The sequence below is a fragment of the Chaetura pelagica genome, unplaced genomic scaffold (assembly GCF_000747805.2).
Source record: "Chaetura pelagica isolate M959 unplaced genomic scaffold, ChaPel_1.0 scaffold85, whole genome shotgun sequence".
NCBI classification, from domain to species: domain Eukaryota; kingdom Metazoa; phylum Chordata; class Aves; order Apodiformes; family Apodidae; genus Chaetura; species Chaetura pelagica.
Genome location: NW_009953505.1, coordinates 2,424,289 through 2,444,058, shown reverse-complemented (window position 1 = coordinate 2,444,058; position 19,770 = coordinate 2,424,289). Strand labels below are relative to the sequence as shown.

At 40.5% G+C, this 19,770-nt stretch overlaps 1 protein-coding gene across 1 annotated transcript; it reads left to right on the top strand.

Annotated features, from left to right (window-relative positions):
• Positions 1-3,388: 3,388 nt before the first annotated feature.
• Positions 3,389-6,230, top strand: MSANTD4 (Myb/SANT-like DNA-binding domain containing 4 with coiled-coils). Its single transcript, XM_009999384.1, has 2 exons — positions 3,389-4,017; positions 5,655-6,230. Exons 1-2 carry the CDS (start codon positions 3,556-3,558, stop codon positions 6,228-6,230), a joined length of 1,038 nt encoding a protein of 345 aa, XP_009997686.1. The 5' UTR covers positions 3,389-3,555.
• The last annotated feature ends 13,540 nt before the right edge of the window (positions 6,231-19,770 follow it).

The window sequence follows — 19,770 nt, the reverse complement described above, 5'->3', positions numbered from 1 at the left end:
GGACCAACCGCCTCCCCAGGGTGTGCCCGTCGCGCCCTCCGGACACGCCCTGCTGGCAGGGCAGGTTTTCTCCCGTTCATGGCCGTTGCTATTGCAGGGGAAGGGGACTCTTGAATCTGTGGATTCAACAGCCTGAATCCGCTGCTGCTTTCCATCCTCGGTACCTCCTCTCCGCTTTGTTCAGTTACGCTTTTCGGTGGTGTTGGTTCCCTTTAGTGCTTGTCTTTTCAGGTGCACAAACCTCAAGCTCCTTTCAGGGAGGACTGTCCGTTTGGTGGCTTGTTCAGGAGCACCCAGATCCTCCTAAAGCCTCTTTTAGTACAAAAGCAAAAGTTGGTCCAAGCTAAGGTAGCCATCCAGCATGAATCACATACAAAGTTTTCCAGAAAGCCTGAGGCTTTATTATCATGCAGAGATCCTCAGGCTCTCACATTTTATTTAAAAAAAAAAACCCAAACACAACAAACTAGCAGGTCCTCCTGATTGAAAGGTTGTTTTTTTCTTCAATCATAAGCACTGGAAGTTGTTTGGTTTTTTTTAAAAGGTCAATCTATCATGACATCATCCTTCAAAAAAAGGGTAATGATTTTTCTTGAGAGCAATTCAAGTTTGTTGCTAAAACAACAGGCCTTCAATCCTGGTGAATGCATGGGGTTTTTTTTTGTTTTTTGCATGCATGTTTTGTGGCATTTGTGGGAATTTTTTTTTGTTGTTCTGACATAGAGGCAGAATGTGGGTGCCTCTGTCATTACATACATCAAAGTTATTCTGTGTGTGTGTGTTCTGTGGGTTTATGGTGTGTTCAGTTTAGTTTCAATACTTGTTTAAATTCATATTTTGTGGGTTTTTTTAGTCCAGTGATGAGGACCTTCATGACCATAGGTTGTTTCTGGCCATACAGGGCAGCCTCTGACTTGCAGCTCTGTGTTGCCATCTTTTCTGGAAGACCCATGAAATCTTTCTGTTATCATGTGATTGGAAGTGGTTTCTTTTTTTCTAGCCATCACTTGGCATTTCCACCCAAACTGTGAAAATACTCATTTTACATGTGCATAGCCCCATGCCATATAATGGGTGCAAGGCTGGTCCCTGTTTGTGTCTTCTGGTATTTCCCAGGGATTTATCTGCTGCTTGAGCAGACTGTTGCTATTCCATTTCTTGTCACCTCACCAGTGTGTTTGGTGAGGTGCTTTTGGTTGTAGAGTTGAGAATGATTTTTTATTTTTTTTCTTGCAAATACCTTTTCTTACCTTCATAATGGTGTAAGATTTTTTTTTCACCTTTGCTCTTATCCCCACATACTTTTTCTGAGTGAACCTGCCCCTCTTCCCAGTTAGTGCACTCAGCAAATATTATTTGTTGTGGAATCCTCTGATAAAGACAGTAAAATGTGGAGCTGTTATGGTTCTGTAATGTCTGTCTACTGTTTGTTGTTTGTTGTTTTTTTTTAGTGCATGCATTTAATGTTTTAGACTTCATATGGAAGCAAAACTCAAACATACTCTACCTCATGTTTTTGTAAATCACACTTTTCAAAATGGTGATTTTTCTTTTTTTCCCCTGCAACTACCTAAAATCCTAGCATATTACCATATCTGTTACCTGTATATCCTGAGCATGTAACAGTTCATTTTTCTGCATTTTAGAGATCATCTGGCAGTGTCAGAAAACAGAATATCCCAAACCTCAGCTTTATTTACATAATAATACTTTTTAGTTTATACATCAGAAATGTAAACAGTTTCCCTGTGGGGTTAATCTGACCCTGGGAGTCAACATTCTGTTAAGACAATTAAATTTATATTAATAAGAAAGGAATTGTCTTTAATCACAGAATTGTCATGGTTGGAAAGGACCTCTGAGATCACTGAGTCCAACCATCAGAAAAAAAAAACAACAAACACAAACAAACACAACGTACCACGCGCCTTCCAACAAAAAACACCGACAAAAAAACCTCACAACCTCAGTCACTAGAGCATGCCCTGAAGTGCCACATCTATGTGTTTCTTGAATACCTCCAAGGATGGTGATTCAGCCACCTTTCTGGGCAGCCTGTTTCAGTGCCTGGCTACTTTCAGTATAGAAATTCTTCCCAATATCCTAATAAGGCAATATACTTTCTAAAATGAAAGATTTAGAAAATGTAAGATGTCCTTACCAGTTGGAAAGTAGTGGTTATGGGCTTTAAAATAGGCTTTGCTGCTTTTTTTTGTGTAATATGCGGATGTGGATATTTTAACTAAGTATAGTGAACTTGATATAGAGCCTTTTCAAACTTACGTAAAATGATAGGTAACATGGTACCAAAGGAAGTTTAAATCCTAAGTTGGACCATTACCAAGCAGTCTGTGACCAAGAACCATTTTTTATTCTCAGTCTCTGCTTTCAGGTTTTTGGTTTGTGGTGTGGTTTTTTGTTTGGTTGGGTTGCGTTTGGGTTTTTTTTTTTTGTATTATGGCCTAGGATATATTCATCACTGCAGTAAGTCCCTGTTTCTCACTGTCAAAATAGATACTTCTTGTACAGAGTTGGGCACAATCTGCCAGGTAATATTGTGGGGTTTACCTTTCTCTTTGATATCGGGCACAGGACCAGCAAGTGCTGAGGGTAGAGGACTGGATGCACTTTCAACCTGCCATCACACATCTGATATGAGGGCTTTTGCAGTGTGAGAAGAAAGAAGAGGTCTTTACCATGGGCGTGTAGCGACTTCTTCCTAAATCTATTTCCTGATGAAACATCTCTGATGCATGCCGTTTGTTTGAACTAGTATTTATTTTCTCGCATACAGCAGCATTTCTTTTCTTTCTTTTCTTTTTTTTTTTTTTTTTTTTTGTGATTAAGATAAGTCAGAAGAGCCTCTAAAACTTCAACTTTCCATATTAATCTAGCATTGGGTTTTTTTGTTTGTTTGTTTGTGGTGTTTTTTGTTGTTGTTTTTAATGGGAAGGGTGTCTCATGTAAGATGTTTCAGGAATTTCAGTTCCCTAAACATTTCATGTTTTTTAAGTAATGGTATAACAATTTTAGCTTCTTTTGGAAATAATTTAGCATTCAAACTGAAATGTGTATGTCAGATTTCAGCGTGTGGCAAAACTCTTTAAGAGTTGAAGGAAAATAGCTGTATTTTTGTAATGGAAATATCAAGTCAACCTTAACGGTTCATGACATGGATATATGAATGGGTTTATAATTCATAGGAGATTAGAGAAGGTGTCTATAGCTACTTTATATTCAGAGTTTAACAGAATGTTTTTCTTGTATCAAAAGAACAATCAGTTCAAAAAAAGCATTCCTTAAGTGATGACTTAGGAGTCAAATTCATTAAATGAAAATATACCGTGTACACCTTGGAGATTTATGTTGTCTGCTCTTTTTCCTTAGGAGGCCTGACAAATAGGAAAATACTACAAAGTGAAGAGAAAATTCACTTCACAAGAACTGAGCTCGGCTTTCATTGGCTTATATGTTTTATTTGTATTAATAACCGATTAGTGACAGATCATCTCTGTTGTCTACTGTGGTGACATTATTAGGTTAAAGCTGGAAAAAATGAAACAATTAAAAAGAAAAAGAAAAAGCAATTTTAGTGTTCAGGAAACTCAGACTCTCCTTAAGGAAATCAGAAAAAGGAGAGACGTGCTCTTTTCAAAGCAACTTAATACAACAATTAATGAGATGAAACGGAAAGCTTGGGAGGAAATAGCGGAGTGTGTAAATGCTGTAGGTGAAGGAGAGCAAAGAACAGGGACAGAAGTGAAAAGGCGATACCTAGACTGGAGAGCACTCATGAAGAGAAAACGTCTGAATGCAAACATCAAAGTAGTAGGTGCTGGGTTTCACCTTCCTTCATCCAATTTAGATGACTCCCTCAATGAAGACATGGATGAGAAAATTGGTTTTGCAATTGAATCTAGTTTTGAATGGCAAAATATCACTGACTTCAGAGAAGCTGGTGGATCTTTAACAGAAATCAAAGTAGAAGAGGAAGAGGAGGATCCGCAGAATTTTGAAGTGAGTGACTGACATACATTAGCTATACACAATATGGCCTTAGTTTCATTTCAGCATGAGGCTTTTTGCTGTGTTTCTCATAGCATCTGTTTCTTTTTTTTCTGAATGTGTGAATTAAAGAAACTAGAAACAAATATGTTTCAGAGAGGTGGTATTCCAATCCAGCAACTTGCAATTGTATGTAAGGGCTTGGATGTTGATTATTAAATTGGTATCCCTCAACTTTGAGTGTGTATTTGCACATGTATTTTCCATTTGTATGTACCAGAGATAAGAATTGGTTCAGTCAGTAGAATGAAAATATGCTGTTGAAGGAATCTGATTATTTTAATACTTAGACTATCTGGGTGGGTGAACAGAGAAGAGAAATGCATCTGTTTATCAAATTAAAGTATATCTTACCTGCAGGTATAGAAAGAAATAGAATACTGTTTGCATTTCTTAACATTAAACCCCAGGAGATGAAAATACTACTTGGAATAAGTCATTCAGCCATTCCTCTCTGTCAGAATTTTAGTGAAAATTTGACAAGTAGCTGTGGTTCTTGTAGAAAGGTTGTTACTTCTAGTAGTACCGTGACTGTCTTGGGGTAGGCAGCCAGCTGGAGTCAGGTTGAAAGTTTAAATAGTTTTATTGTGCCTGTACAAATATATACGTCTCATTTCAAAAAGAGGTACTCAAACAAGTTTGGTTTAGTTTTTTTGGAGGGGGAGCAACTCCTGTCTTAGTTGAGATGTGTGCTGGAACAAATCAGCATAAGCTATTAAATGGTAACAAGACTACTGTCTGACAACTGCTGAATAACAGTGTCTGTCTTCTCTAATCAGAGGACTTGTAGTGGCTCTCATTGTTTTAGGACCTTCTGAACCTTTTTCTTCCTCAGTTTGCCTTTCTCTTGCAGCATACTTTGTGGGAGACAGTTATTCCATGTGTACTATGAATTTGTAGCACATAAAGGCTATAATTCATTATTTTTTACAGTCCACCAAGAGCATTGGTCCTAGCCTAGTCATCTGGGCCATAAATAGCTTTCTGGCAAATGTGGTCATACAAAATTGGCTGAATTTTGTTTGGTTTATTGATCCACTTAATACAGTTTAAAGGGTTAGGAGGATTTGAAACGTCTTTTAGAAGTGGAATCCTTAAATTAGGGAAGGCTGGCTTAGTTTACATACCACATAGGCAATGGATCTAGCTGCTCTGATAAATGATTAGTCTCAGCTAATTCCTGGTGGCTTTCATAAATGTCACTCAGCTATATGAAAAGTAAGAACAACAAAGACTCTTTTAGATCCAGTTTTCTGTCAGTGGTTCTGAATGCTCTGTAATAACTCATGTGCAGTAATTGCTGTATGCTCATCCACTGCATCCAGTGGATATCCAGTGCATATCCACTGACAAGCTGATTTTCCCTTTTCATTGCTAGATATTAACTTGCAGTTAAAGCATGTTTACCTGGGTAACAGCATAAAACAGTCTTTTGATCTGACATGGTTATTTCACAGCATGCAAGTTAAACAGTTCTGCATAGCTTTTAAGAGAAAGAACACAGTATGTTCTTTTCAGCTGTGTGTAACAAATTCATTCTGGCATAAAGACTGGAATGTAATTCTTATCTATCACGTTCCTCTCTGCAGTTCCCTATTGAGGAAGAAGAAGAAATTTTGTCATCAGTTTTGCCAGATTCGAAAAAGGAGAATGATCTACCAGACTTCCCTCACATTGAAGAGTTTGGAAATCTGAGCTCTGCACAAGCTAGGCTAGCCTATGAAGATTCTCACTTGCTTATAAATCTGGAGAAGCAGAAGGTGGAGCTGGAGAAGCAGCGACTAGATATTGAAGCGGAAAGGTTGCAAGTGGAGAAGGAGCGCCTGCAGATTGAAAAGGAACGGTTGCGGCACGTCGACTTGGAGCGAGAGAGACTGCAGATTGAGAAAGAGCGACTGCAGATTGAGTGGGAGAAACTCAGGTTAGAGACTCTGCATGCTGAGAAACCTGCCCTGGAGAATGACCTCACCCAAACAGAAAAACCCATCATGCAGCCTCTAGATCTAGAAACTGAGAAGTTAAAACTTGAAAAAGAACGTTTGCAGTTAGAGAAAGAGAGGCTGCAGTTCCTCAAGTTTGAGTCGGAGAAGCTGCAGATTGAGAAGGAACGCTTGCAAGTGGAGAAGGAGCGCCTTCGAATTCAGAGAGAGGGTCACTTGCAGTGAACGTCTTGACTGAAGTGTCAACATTAGTATTTTGGTGTTTGAAAAATACAGTTAGTTCTTAATACTGAAACTGTTCTAGAGGTTTAACATTCTTCTGTTCAGAGTTGAATGTTGATGTTAAATTGAAAAAGAAAAAAAAAAGGAACATTGCTCAATATGCCCGTGTGTCTGCGTAAGTGAGCTTTTGTGGGAAATTGTTTTTCCGTGTGTCAGGACTAAATGTTATGTTTTCTTGTCTTCAGTATTGTGTTGTATTAGTTTGGTGTCCTCCCCTTAGAATCATTGAGAAGAATCAAGGCTAAACCTTGTACTTTTTTCACTGCACCAACAGTAAGGAAGGAGCAGAATAACATATGTTGTGAGGGCATAGTGCTGATGATAGCCCACACAGTATATAAGTTAGAACACAATAGCACAGAGTAATTAGGTGATTGATTCATTAAGCTTAATTTCCCCTTTTTGGTGTTTTCTACCCGCACAATTGGAAAAAGTGTTTAAGAACTATCGAAAAGTTAAAGTACAAGTTGAATTCACTGCAGTTGTATTTACAGTTGTTCCATGGCATGAACTGAATGGGAGTGCAGAAAATAGTATTCTTTCTTTTGCATGAAGTGTTACTACTAGGTAAAGTTACAGGTCAGCCATATCTACTATAAGCTGGACTGTTGGTTCCACCAGGTCATTAGTAATATATAGCAGCTGTCTTAATGTAGCACATGGACTTACTGATTGATCACGCATACTGTCTGGTGAGTCTGGGATGGCTCCCTGAGTTGATAGACTTGGTTTGTTCCTAGAAAGACAGTAGCTGGGAGTCTTCAGGAGTGGAGAGACAGAGGCTGAGCAGACTAAGGAGCACTGAGCTTGCTCACTAACATGCCTCTGCTTGGCCAGCACTGAGGTCATGTCTGTGGGCAGCCAGAAGCGGTTTCTGTGGCTGACCTTATATAGTATGTTTTAGTTAGACAAATGGATATGGTCAGTGCTGAAGGCTCTCAGTATTTTTCATAAGCAATTAAATCATTTAAAATAATAGAAAGCTTGTTGTTTGGGGTTTTTTTAAATTATTATTTCATATATTTTTAAATCCCAACTGAGCCCAGCTTCATATTTCTTATCTTTCTGCAAATAACTATCTTTTGTTGACTCCATCTTGAAACTTAGGATTATGAGAATAGTGAGTCTGAATATAGGTAGAGTGACTTACATGGATTCTTGTGCAAGTAAATATATTTATACCACTACAGGATTACTTTTATTCTGCAAATAAAATGTTATTTTTTTATTACTGAGACAAGTGTGCTTCTACAGTGGAAATAAATTTGACTAAAACAATCAAAAATTTCACTTGAGGCTGTTTTTTCACAGAGAAACAGGGCTACATATGAAGAGAAACTTGGATACTTAGCACTGCAGCACCTTCAAGTTGCTGGTGCCATTATTCCCTGTGTAGTAAATCAGATGAGACACTTCAGAGTAGGATTTAAACCAACCAGCTTTTACTTGAGAAAGGAAGAAAGGATAGAGACACAAACCAGTTAGAGAGAAGTGTATCAGATTCTTCTTCCTTTATGTGGTGGGTTGACATTGGCTGGACTCCAGATGCACAGCAAAGCCACCCTATCACTCCCCTCCGCAGCTGGACAGAAAGGAGCAAAATAGGATTAAAGGCTTGTGGGTCAAGGTACAAACAGGGAGATCACTCATCATTTACCATCATAGGCAGAACAGTCTTGACTCAGAGAAATCAATTCATTGCCAATCAAAATCAGAGTAGGGTAGTGAGAAATAAAACCAAACCTTAAAACACCTTCCCCACCCCTCTCTTGTTCTTGAGCTTAACTTTATTGCCGATTTCTCTACCTCCTTCACCACAGTTACACAAGAGGACAGGGAATGGGGGTTGCAGTCAGTTCATCACATGCTTTTGCTGCTCTTTCCTCCTCAGGGGAGGATTCCTCTCACTCTTCCTCTGCTCCAGCATGGGGTTGCTCCTTTGGGAGACACTCCTTCTGTTCATTAACTTCTTCAAATTGAGTCCTTACTACAGATTGAAGTTAATCACCCACTGTTTTAGTGTGGGTCCCTTCTATGGGGAGCATTCCTTCAGGAACAGACTGCTCTAGCATGGGTCCCCTGTGGGGTCGCAAGTCCTGCCAGCAAACCTGCTCCAGCATAGGCTCCTCTCTCCATGGTTCTGCAGGTCCTGCCAGAAACCTGTTCCAGTGTGAGCTTCCCATGGAATAATAGCATCCTTTGGGCATCCATCTGCTCTACTGTTAATTTCCATGGGCTGCAGATGCCTTCACCATGGTCTTTGTCACGGGCTGCAGGTGCCTTCACCATGGTCTTTGTCAAAGGCTGCAGGGAAATCTCTGCTCCCGTGCCTGGAGTCCCTCCTGCCCCTCCTTCCCTGACTTTGGTGTCTGCAGAGCTGTTTCTTTCATATATTGTCACTCCTCTGTCTGGCTGCTGTTACACAACAGTTTTCCCCCTCATCCTAACTGTGTTATCCCAGAGGTGCTACCATCATCACTGATGGGCTCAGCCTTGGCAAGCAGCCAGTCTGTCATGGAGTTGGCTAGCAATGGCCCTATCAGACATGGGAGAAGCTTCTAGGAGCTTCTCACAGAAGCCACCTATATGGCCACACCTGAAAAAAAAATTTAAAAAAATATCTATATATAAGGGGAAAAATAAATAGATAAATCTGAACCAGTTCTGAATCGTTTCAGAGATTCAAACACTTCTCAAAGTGTGAATAGATTTGTATGCAATTATTTCTTCTAATAACAATTCAGCCTCCTAGGGAAATGATGCATCCTTTGGTTATACAAAACCTCTTGGAAAATACTGAAAGATGAAATTAAGTATGGCTATAAATAATTGAAAATACAGTTTCAACAATTTAGAAAAAAAATACGGAGTTTAATATGCAAGTTTTAAAGCTTGCTTTTTTCATACGAAAATTACAGTAATTTTGTGATAATTTGAATTTAAATGTCATATTTTTAAATACTAATCTGAACTCTCTTAAGCCTTGAATTGCTTGATGTACCAACCAGGAAACCTGACAGCAAAGCTTAAGTGCAAGATTTGGACCATGTAAACATCACCAAGGTCAGGACGCAGGAACTTGGTTCCTCTGTTAAAGAGGGAGAGATTTTTGATTCCTGTTTTAAGAGAAGGGCATGTGATTGTAAGTAATGATTGCCATTTGCAGACTGGGAACAGTTTAAGACCAGGAGTAAACCACATACACACATACAGAAGAAGAAGTAAGTATTTGAAGGAAATAAAAAAGGAGAGGGTTGAAGGTCAAATATTTAGTAAGAGAGAAGGTGGGTGAAGGTGGTGATACATAAAAATGGAGTACTGGAAATACCACCAGTGGTAATTGCAAAGTGCTTTGTCAATGTAATGTCTGAGGCACTAATGTCAGATTTCATGGCTCTGGGGACTCCCTTGGGTATGTATGAATGGGAAAGGCAAGGGGCAAAGCACAGACTGAAGAGCAGCAGCAGAAGGCAACAGGCTCAGTCACTCCGGGCATGGCATGTGGTTTCCTGTGCTGCAGCAGCAACATGCACTGGGACTTTCCTAAATGTCCCTAAGTACACTGCTCCATCAGGGGCTTTCTAGCCAGTAGTTAGGGCCAGAAGGCCAAAGAACAGAAGTGAAATAAAGGCTGTTTCAGAGTGTTTCTCACTACTAGTGCTGGGTCTCACCGATTTGTTTCTGGCTAAGACATTAACAAAGAGAAGCAGAGTGCCTCCAGGTGTTCTTACTATGCAGTTTGGAGGTACACTGGCTAACACTTAAAAGTGTCCTAACAACAGCCAGAGGAGTTCTGCTTGGGACGTCTGGATGATAGGGGGTGAGCTCTCAGTAGCACCCTCTCTGGCCATGGCTGAGGGGGTTGCCAGGAGCTGACTCCACATCTGTGGAGCTGTTTGTCAACTCAGAGAGCAGGAAGGCTCTTCTCCAAGTTGCCAGGGCTGCACTCTGGCCCCTAGCTGCTCCTTCCTGCACCTCCATCCTGGTGGAGAGGGGTGAGGGTGCTCCTGATGGAGGGTTCCATTTTCAGGCCTTCACCATCCCTTGCCACTGGGCCAGTTCAGCATTTAATTGCTCCAAGAGCTTGTTGGTCTCTGCAAGAGTGGTCTCAGCTCCCAGCTGAGCTCCTCTGGCCATGGCTGGGGTGTACCACAAGGCAGCTCCATGTCAACAGGATTCTGTGCTCTGTCCCCCCTGATCCAGGGGATGCTCCTGCTTGGTACCTGTAGGCAGATCCAATGAGAAAGGCCAGCTCTTGCTCCCCCATGGGCCCCTCAACATCCTTTCAGGGCAGGGGTATCTGAGTGGGTGAGCATCACCATCTCAGCTGATCCCATGTCCTGCCAAAACCCACCACAGGTCCCCTCAATGTTGAGCCCAGGCCCTGCCCAAACTTGCCTGAGGTCCCCTCAATACTGAGCCCAGGTCCTGCCCACACCCACCACAGGTCCTGCCCCAATGCACTACACGTTCCCTCAATGTTTGAGCTATTTTAGAGGACACTTCCATTCTCTCCTTTTACAGTTTATTAAGAATATTATTGTTATTTTCTATTACAGTTTTACTGTTTCTAATTTCCCTACTTCACACTATCAGTAGTTACATTCTGCACACTAGCAGACCGTGGAATACCTTGCCTTGTTACTCCAATATTTTCTAATTGCAACACTCCATCATTAGTCAACTGTTCCATAATATGGAAGGCAAAGTTGCTATTTCATTTCATGCTACATAATACAATGCTTCTGGTTCAGTAATTACATTGTGCCAGAATTGTGATCAGTCCTCAGATAGCTCATTCTTGATGGATAGCCCCATCACAGAGTGCATAAGAGTTAAAGGAAGAAGCAAATTTTTAATTTCGCTCCCCTGTCAATTTAGGTACTTGAACACAGCTTCTCAAACCTATATTTATCTCACTGAGATTGGAAGAGATTACAGAAATGAATTTAAAAGAGAGAAGCGAAGTTTGAAAAGCTTTTTCTAAAGTTTTGGTTTGCAAAGCAGCAAAGTTATAAATTAGACATTCTTCCACAGAAAGCTATTGTGTGCAAAACTTTTAGTCACCTGTTTAATGTACTGGAGAAAACCATTACCTGTTTCTCATAACTATTCCAAGGATTATGTGAAATGAGCTGATGATCTTACTACTATTGCTCAGTAGTAGGTGGAAAAAAAATTATTTTCAAAGGTTTTCTTCTCAGCCTCAGGAGTGTTTGTGAGTCAAACCACAAAGTGACTTGAAGTGGCAGCCGCTTTCAAATAGTCATAGGATATGGAAAGTACTGTTTCCTAACAGGGGAAAATTGCAGGTCTTCCTAGCATCCAGTCTAAATCTCCCCTGGCTCAACCTGAGGCCATTATCTCCTGTCCTGTCACTTGTAACTTCTTTGAAAGGATCAGTCCCCAGAACAGCCACACCAAGCAAGTACAAGTGTCAAGAAGGCTATAGTCTTTATGGACAAGTGACATCTTAGTGCCCTGAGGTTGCAGCAGCGGAAAGTTTTATCCTACTGAGATGTATTTATACTTTTATCAGAAGCACCTGCTGGGACCCAATTTCAGAGACAGAATTTCTGTCCAGAGGGATGATTGCTTTGGTTCAATAAAGAGAGATTTAACTGCTGGTATATCCTTACAAATGTTTGATATGAAGGCAAAATCTATAAGTGAATTATTTCTCACAAAATTCTCTTGATTTCATTGCTCTATGACTTTGGTACATTGCTGTGCCTCAGACATTTCCATGTTACTTCCTATCTGCCATCCTTCTAGTATCTCATCCTTTCTCCCAAGACTAGCAGTGAGATTTCACCAGGCAGAAATGACAGAGCTAAACATGCTTCAGAAAATTTGAGTGAGAACAAACAGATAAACAAAAGAGTTTGCTTGGTGAGAACAAGGCCTTTGTGTTTTTTTCCACTGTTTTTCTTTTATTGTCTAATGAGAGATTTTGTAGGTATGGCTAAATAGTTAAATGACAGCAGTCAATCCACTTTATTCTATAAAAGCCTGGTCCCACCTTTGATTGGGAGACTTCCCATATGCTTTCCCAGGAGGTTCCTGGATCTGACAGGGAGACTAATTTTCAAGAATTAAGGCCCAACCAGGGACATCCAGCTGCAGCTGGGCAAGTGTGAGATATATTAATTCTCTTACTGTCTTTAACATTAAGCAATCTTTCATTGTAAAGTTTTAATTTTTCAGATTATAGGATCCTTTAAAGTCAATAGTTATGGTCTAGAACTAGTATAAAACTTGGTAATAAGTAAGTTGTCAACATTTTAATGGTTAACCTTTATTGTTTAATCTAACTGCTAGTAGCACATTTTATTGTTTTGCATTCTAACCTTATCTTCTGTTCCAGTCTCCCAGCTTCCCTACAATTTGACTGTGCTTGTGCTTTCTACTTGAAAGAGTTAAGACCCCAGAGTGATATGCAATAAATCTCAATCGGTTCATGTACATCTCATCTGCTATCTTACCCTGTTCAGGAGAGCACCCCCTACACACTGGATGAGTATGACCAACAAGCAAGGCCAGCTGTAATGACAAAAGACCAACAGGAAAGCAACAGATCGGGAATTGGAGGATAGACATGGAATCAGTAAATGAATACCAGGTGAAGGGAGAGAAGGACAGTGGCTACAGAATTTATAACATTTATGGCATCTTATCTTCATGTATCTCCAGGACCAGTATGCTTTTCTATCTATTCATGTATTCAGTTGACTTTTAAATGGACAAGTCACTAATATTTTATACACATTTTAGTAACACAGAGGTGAAAGACTCCAGATTGTTTACAAGCACAGCAAACTGCTCCACCAAAGAGGAGAAATACTGTCAAGACAGATCAATTGATCACAGAAGCATAGAATAGTTTGGTTTGGGAGGGGCCTCTAAAAGTCATCTAGTTCACTCCCCTGCAGTGAGTAGAGACATCTTTGGCTAGATCAAGTTGCTCAGAGCCCCATCCTACCTGACCTTGAATATTTCCAGGGATGGAGCATCTGCCACCTTTCTGAGCGACCTGTTTCAGTGTTTCACCACCCTCATCATAAAAAAAATCTTCCTTCTATCTAGTCTGAATTTATTTTCTTTTGATTTAAAACCAGTAGCCCTTCTTTTATCACCACAGGCCCTGCTAACAAGTCTGTCCCCATCTTTCTTATAAGCCCCCTTTGATCAGTCACTCAGTTTCTGGTATGTATCTTTTTTGCACAATTACCGCAAAATAGCAATTAAGAAAGTAAAGTAAAACAGAACAAAACAAACAAAAAAACAAAGCCAAAACAAAAACACACACACAAAAAAAACAACAAAAAAACCCAAACCAGAACAAAACAAAACAACCAACCAGTAGAAAAAGTGGGAAAACTGAATTTACAAAGATGAAGAGATGAATTGCTGATTTTCCATTTTTCATAGGACCGTGTTCAGATACACTTAATAAGATTTTAGTCCATTGGGATTTTGGGCACCTGTAGACCTAAGGGCCATTTGGTGATTAGGTGATTCCCTGGGGAATTTGCTGCAGGTTTTCTGGAGAGAATCCAAGAGCTTGGAGCAGGCCAGCATCCAGCTGTGGCATGGAGACCAGCGGAGGATAAGGATCCTTCTTCCCCTGGGATGCCAGGGGTCAGTCCATATCTGAGACCAAGGAGCAGAGGCAGGAGAGGATCAGGCTCTTCCTGAGCTGAGACTATCCATTTAAAGGTACCCAAATCTTTAAAGAGTTGCAAAAAAGGCAGAAGGGAAAAAACCCCAACCAACCAACCAAAAAACCAAACCAAACCAGGGATAAAAACTATTTTTGTTTTGTTTTTAGCAGAGGAAAAAAAAATCTCAGAGCTAAGGGCAGGAAACAAAACTTGACCTATTTAACAAGAGTATTAAAATAATCTGAGTTTGATTGTATGGATGTTTCTGTTGCTTTTAAAGACCTGCTCAGAGAGTGGGCAGGAGTACAGCTGCTTTTAGATGTGTGCAGATTTCCCTGCAGATATTGCATGGAGTGCTGGTGTGCCATCTGCTCTAGGACTGGTGGCTGGTGCACTAATGGCTTTCTTAATCACACAGACCAGACTATAGCTAAAAGAACTACTTACAAGTTGGGGCTGGAGAGATCGTTTGGTCGGGAAATGCAGAGGAGAAATTGTGGCCTAATCCAGAGTGGTCATCCAAGAAAGCTCTTACTTTTAGTGGAGAAGCAAAGGGTTATCCCCTGCCTCTGAGCTTTGTCAGACTGAAAAAAACCAGCATTTCTGTTGAGTCAAATATGTACTGTTGCATACTCCTCTAGGAAATTATTTGTATGTGACCTTATATATGTGATCTAGATAATGTGAATTCTTGGCCATAGAACATCTGATAATAAAATTTCTGGAAGCAGTTATTTCAGAGGCAGAACTGAACACACATACTCACCCTACTTCTTTTTTGTCACAAAAGCACCCTTCCTGTGAAAACGAGTTCCTCCTCCTTCCTGGACCCTGCCAGTTTCCCTTCCTTCAAATTCTTTTTTCATCTGCTGTATTTATAATAATTGCAGTGTTTCTGCAAGAAGGAGACAAGGCTTTTTATTTAGGAGGCTGAACTCAGAAGCTTGTCATTTTAGCTGGACTGTTTTCTAGAAAAGAAAATCCAGTCTATTAGAAGATGCCAGCTTTTATTCAGGATGAGCAAACACATTCAGAATGTAAGTTCCTCATGCCCTCTTCATGCTCTCCCTTTTGAAATATGTGCATTGTTAAGCCAGAGTAGTTCATATGTTTATTCTTTTTGTAGAAAAGAGTTATTTCCTGTAGAACAAAAGTCTTTGTGTGTAAGACAGAAATCAAGCTTTGTAAGCTCAGTTCACAGCTTTTCATCCAAGAGTTCAGACAGAGGTTGTGGAAATACAGAAACAGTTGAAGTGGAGCAGCCTTTAAAAAGACTCCTCACCATCCCTCTTTGCTGCTATCAAAGGGAAGGGAGCAACCTCCAGACAGACATGATCTGTCCCCTCCCTTGATGTCATAGAACTCTCTACAGGGAACACGTGGAGAGGTCCTTCTCCTAGTCATGGCTGTGCTAATGTGAGCTTCCCTCACCAAGGGAAGCTCAGAGTGCTCAACAGTGTCGCTACTGCTCTTCTGGCAGGAAAGTACAGGGGATGTGTGTGTGTGAGTGTGCACGTGTGTGTGTGTGTGTGTGTGTGCTTGTGTGCAACCCAAGGGAAGCTTAGGAGAATATGAGTTCTGATGGAGATGGACCCCCTGGTCTCCAGGGTAAGAGCTACCTCAAGCAAGATGATGCATATGAACACTTCTGTTAATTGACATTCTTTTATCCAGGTGCATCCTACACACATCACAGTTTTGGTTGAGTGGTATTCATCAGTGGGAAGGAAGGAGGTGACAGTTTTGCCTGACTAGCCTTGCTTTGTGTGGCAGGAGAGATCTGAGTCTTGTGGTCGGGGTTCTCCCAACTGCTGCACAGCCTCACCATGATCTCTGTGCTACTGTAACACTGTGAACTGGAGCTGGACAAGAATAAAGGGGTGCAGAGCAAGGACAGCTGGAGAATTCAGATATACTCTCAAGAAGAGGTGAAATTAACAGTACTAGCAGCTTCTAAGGAAATTTAAAGTGCTTAACCCTACCTAGTAATCAAGAGGACAGAATGGGCAGTGATTCGAAGTATCCTAAGAAAAAAAAAAAAAAAAAAGAGACTCTAAGAGACTGAAAAACTAAATTAAGAAATTATGTACTTTGCTAAGAATGTTTGTACTGGTTATTCAAACTGATTGGACGAGATAGACTACATTGATTTTAGGCTGAACTTTTTAGTTCTTCTACAAGTAATGCTGGACTTGTTTGGTGAGACTCAGAAAATTTGGGGTGCTCCCAAGGAAAAAGAAATAATAAAACTGGAAAGGCAGGATGGAGTTGCTCAGGTTAGTTGCATAGCATATTTCCTACCATAATATTTCTTGTCAAAGACCTGGGATATGGGACAGTCATATTATGATTTTCTGAGATACGTGAGCAGGTCCAGAATGGTAGAAGATACAGTTTATGTGGCACAACTGCTAACGTTACTGTTTAGATTTAATTTTAATTTGATAGCTAAAATGAATGCCAGAAAGCAAATCTCAGTACAGGAGATACAAATGGACAGCTTTTAGACTGTCTTTTCAAGTGGACTGACATCTTCTCATTAAGCTTGTTTTCTGACCTTGCCTTTGTTTTCTCATAATGTAACTTCTGTGCTGATCTTTTTTATCCTGCATTTTCACTCAAAATAGTTGTTCTAGCCTTATTTCTACTCCTTCATCATTGTTATGAAAAAATCAATCAATCTGGAGTTCAAACGGAAGATTTACATTCTTTCTTAAAGCCATGTAGTGAGACAGGGAGTAAAACTGAAGCGTCCTGTTCAGATTTCCAAACCTCAGATACAACAGCCGCCTGGATAATTTCTGCCCAGTATATAGATTTTGTTATACTGGAGAAGGAAGGGAAATAATAAAGACTGAGCAAAAGGAGGAGAAATGGTAAGAACTTGTTTTAAACAAGTATTAAAGAAAAGAATAACAAGGGATTTGTGGGAACTAAACCCAAATGCCTCTAAAGTTCAGATACGTAATTTTATCATTTTAGACTTGTTCCTTTTTGAAATCTGACCTCCAATGGCACTTCTGTGAACCTCTGCAGCCCTGTGAGATACTGTTTCATAAGTGGTGGGAATCTTCAGGGACAAACAGGTTTGCAAGAGCTGAGTGTATTTATCTCAGCAGCAGAAACAACAGCGCCAATCAATTCTCCGTGCACTCCCGTGACTTCCTATCCATCTGCACCCAAGTTTGACAACATTGCCAAGCTGACTCAATGGGGTTACAAATAGACAGCCAACCTCATCACAAAAATACCAGGCAGTTCGTCTCTGGAAGCACAACAGAGGATTCAAAGACTGGAGCAGAATGATAACTGAGGATGCCACAACTTATTGGTGTGATTTGGGTGTAGCCAGCAGTGCTATTGCCTGTGCAATCTTTTTCCCAGAGTTACACAAGAAATTTCAGTTTCAAAGGGAGTCTGTTTGATAAGTTTTAGCAGCTTCCATATATTCTGCAGAAAAACCCCACCCACCAATCCCTATGTACCATGCTGCCAATACATCCAAAGTACAGCAAAAACTAACTTGTCCTTTTTCTTTGTGTGTACATGTGGGTATGTAGGAAATAATCCAAAGTAAATCAAATTAAGAAATGCATCATCAAATATCAAATATATATAAATTAATATTTTCTGCCTGAAATACCAATTCAGAGGACATATTCACCTACTCATCACATTTCCCACTGATATTAACAGAATAAGTTTGTATGCCCACGAGGAGTAGGCAGGGAAAAAGCCACCACATGTTCACTGCAGCTTGTGATAATAACTCACTGCCAAGCATGGTTGGGCTCTCATCCCACCTTGTCCTCCCTCAAACAGTGAGTGGCTGCCCTGGATTTGGGTGGCCATGTTGCTTCAGCATCAGCTCTGGAGATAAAACTTGTCCCAGGGGTCCTGTCTGGGAACTTCACTTCTTCCTTCTCCATCCAAGGCTGGTGGCCATGGCAGGGTCTGGGAGGTGCCCTCACCGACTTCTTCCTGAGGGAAAGGTAGCTGCAGATGGGAGCGTCCCTTCACTTGGGTTGCAGCTGGGACAGCAAACCTGCCACATCCCTAAATAGAGAATCAGACAAATCTGCAGCTGAATAAAGGCAAGGCAGAGGAGTTTTTTGTCTTCACCTGCATACATCTGAATGAATCTCACAGGACTTCAATGAGGTTTCTCTGCTTTGGTCTGCAGTGGCGTTAGCTTGACAAAGCTTCCAGGAGTAAGAAATATGACTGACTAAAGTGTCATGCTGACACAGTACCAGGATACGTGGATCAAGAGCAACTCCAAGTTGAAAAAAAATGCTGTAGAATAAGAATTTAAGAAATAAATAAATTTAATTTTTCTGAGAGAACAAGTCATGACAACATAGCTTTATTAAAGTCTAGAAATATCTGTGTGGGAGATTTCTGAGAGTAAAATGTTATAGCAGATAAAGGCAAAACAACACAATCAATTTCCTGCATACAGAAAATATCTGCCTTTAACCTTGAAAAAAGAGAATTTTTACCCCTGAGGGCTTGCAACAAAACACCTAGGGATCTAGATTTTATTTCACTCAATATCTTGAAGTCAGTTCTGAGTGGCATTGGAAAGCCTAGCACCAGCCTGGAGAGTGCTGGCAGTCATGGCATATGTGCCCTCTGATGAGATGCTTGTAGTTTTGTCTTCTGAGCTGTAGACCTGTAAGTCTGAAAAGAGAAAGTGATTGCCCAAACTGTGACAATAAATGATCACAGCCTGTGCTCCTCAAGAGGATAAACACTGCAGGTGGTAGGTGGGTATCATGAGATGGGAACCAGCCTGCACAGCACAAAGATTAGTTTGTGAAACCAAATGACCAGCCCACACCCCAGTGTAGGTGTACCCATCACCATCAGTATTTTCTCTATCATCTTTATATGATATAAATGATGATGTATGCTAATAGATGCTCCTTTTTTTTTTTTTTTTTTTTTTTTTTTCTCTTGGAATCCTGCCATTTCTTGACTTTTTTAAAAAAAAACCTCCAAAACCAAGCAACCCCTTGGGTTTTGTGACTTAATTGTGGACTTGGTAGTGTTAGGTTTATGGTTGGACTCGATAATCTTAAAGGTCTTTTCCAACATAAATGATTCTTCTATTTATTTGCAACAGTTTGCATTTGTTCTGCTACAAATGTTCACTCCCACCAACAAAGACAACTATGCCAGTGCTGCCTCTATCCATATCTCCTTTTCTGTACTGGGACTTTAATATAGATGCTCCCCCTGTTCTTTGGCTCCCTCGTTTTTCTAAAATCTTTTTTAGAGATGAAAATATCCCTCTTTGCTGTATGTAGGGAACCATGTCCCTACAGGTTCAGGAAACTACACATCAATCTTGCAAAATGCCAAGCCTCCTAATGGAGAGGATTTGGGAAATATGTGGCACTTGATCAGGAAAGGAGCAGATGGCAGCAAGGGGAAAAGTAGGGCATTATAAGGAGCAAGAGTTTAATATATGGTCTCTTTACAATACTATTTGTTTACCAGACGTGAATAATCCTTGGTGAGGATGTCAATTCCCTAATGGTATGGGTGAGTCAGGACCTGTGGGTGTGCAGGTGACTGTTAAATTTTGTGCACAACCAGCACCTTACATTGCACCTTTCACATTGTGTCTCAGCACACACTTCTGCACCACTCACTTAGCATGAACCTCCTGCTCAGCAGCATGTTCCTTCTGTCCCAGGAAACTTATTTCTTCCCTCAGTTTTCTTATTCATTGCTGCCATACTGGCCAGAAAGAGTTTGAAAATCAGAAAATTGCACTCATTGAATGTACTTTTGGAGTGGCCCAGAAGTCT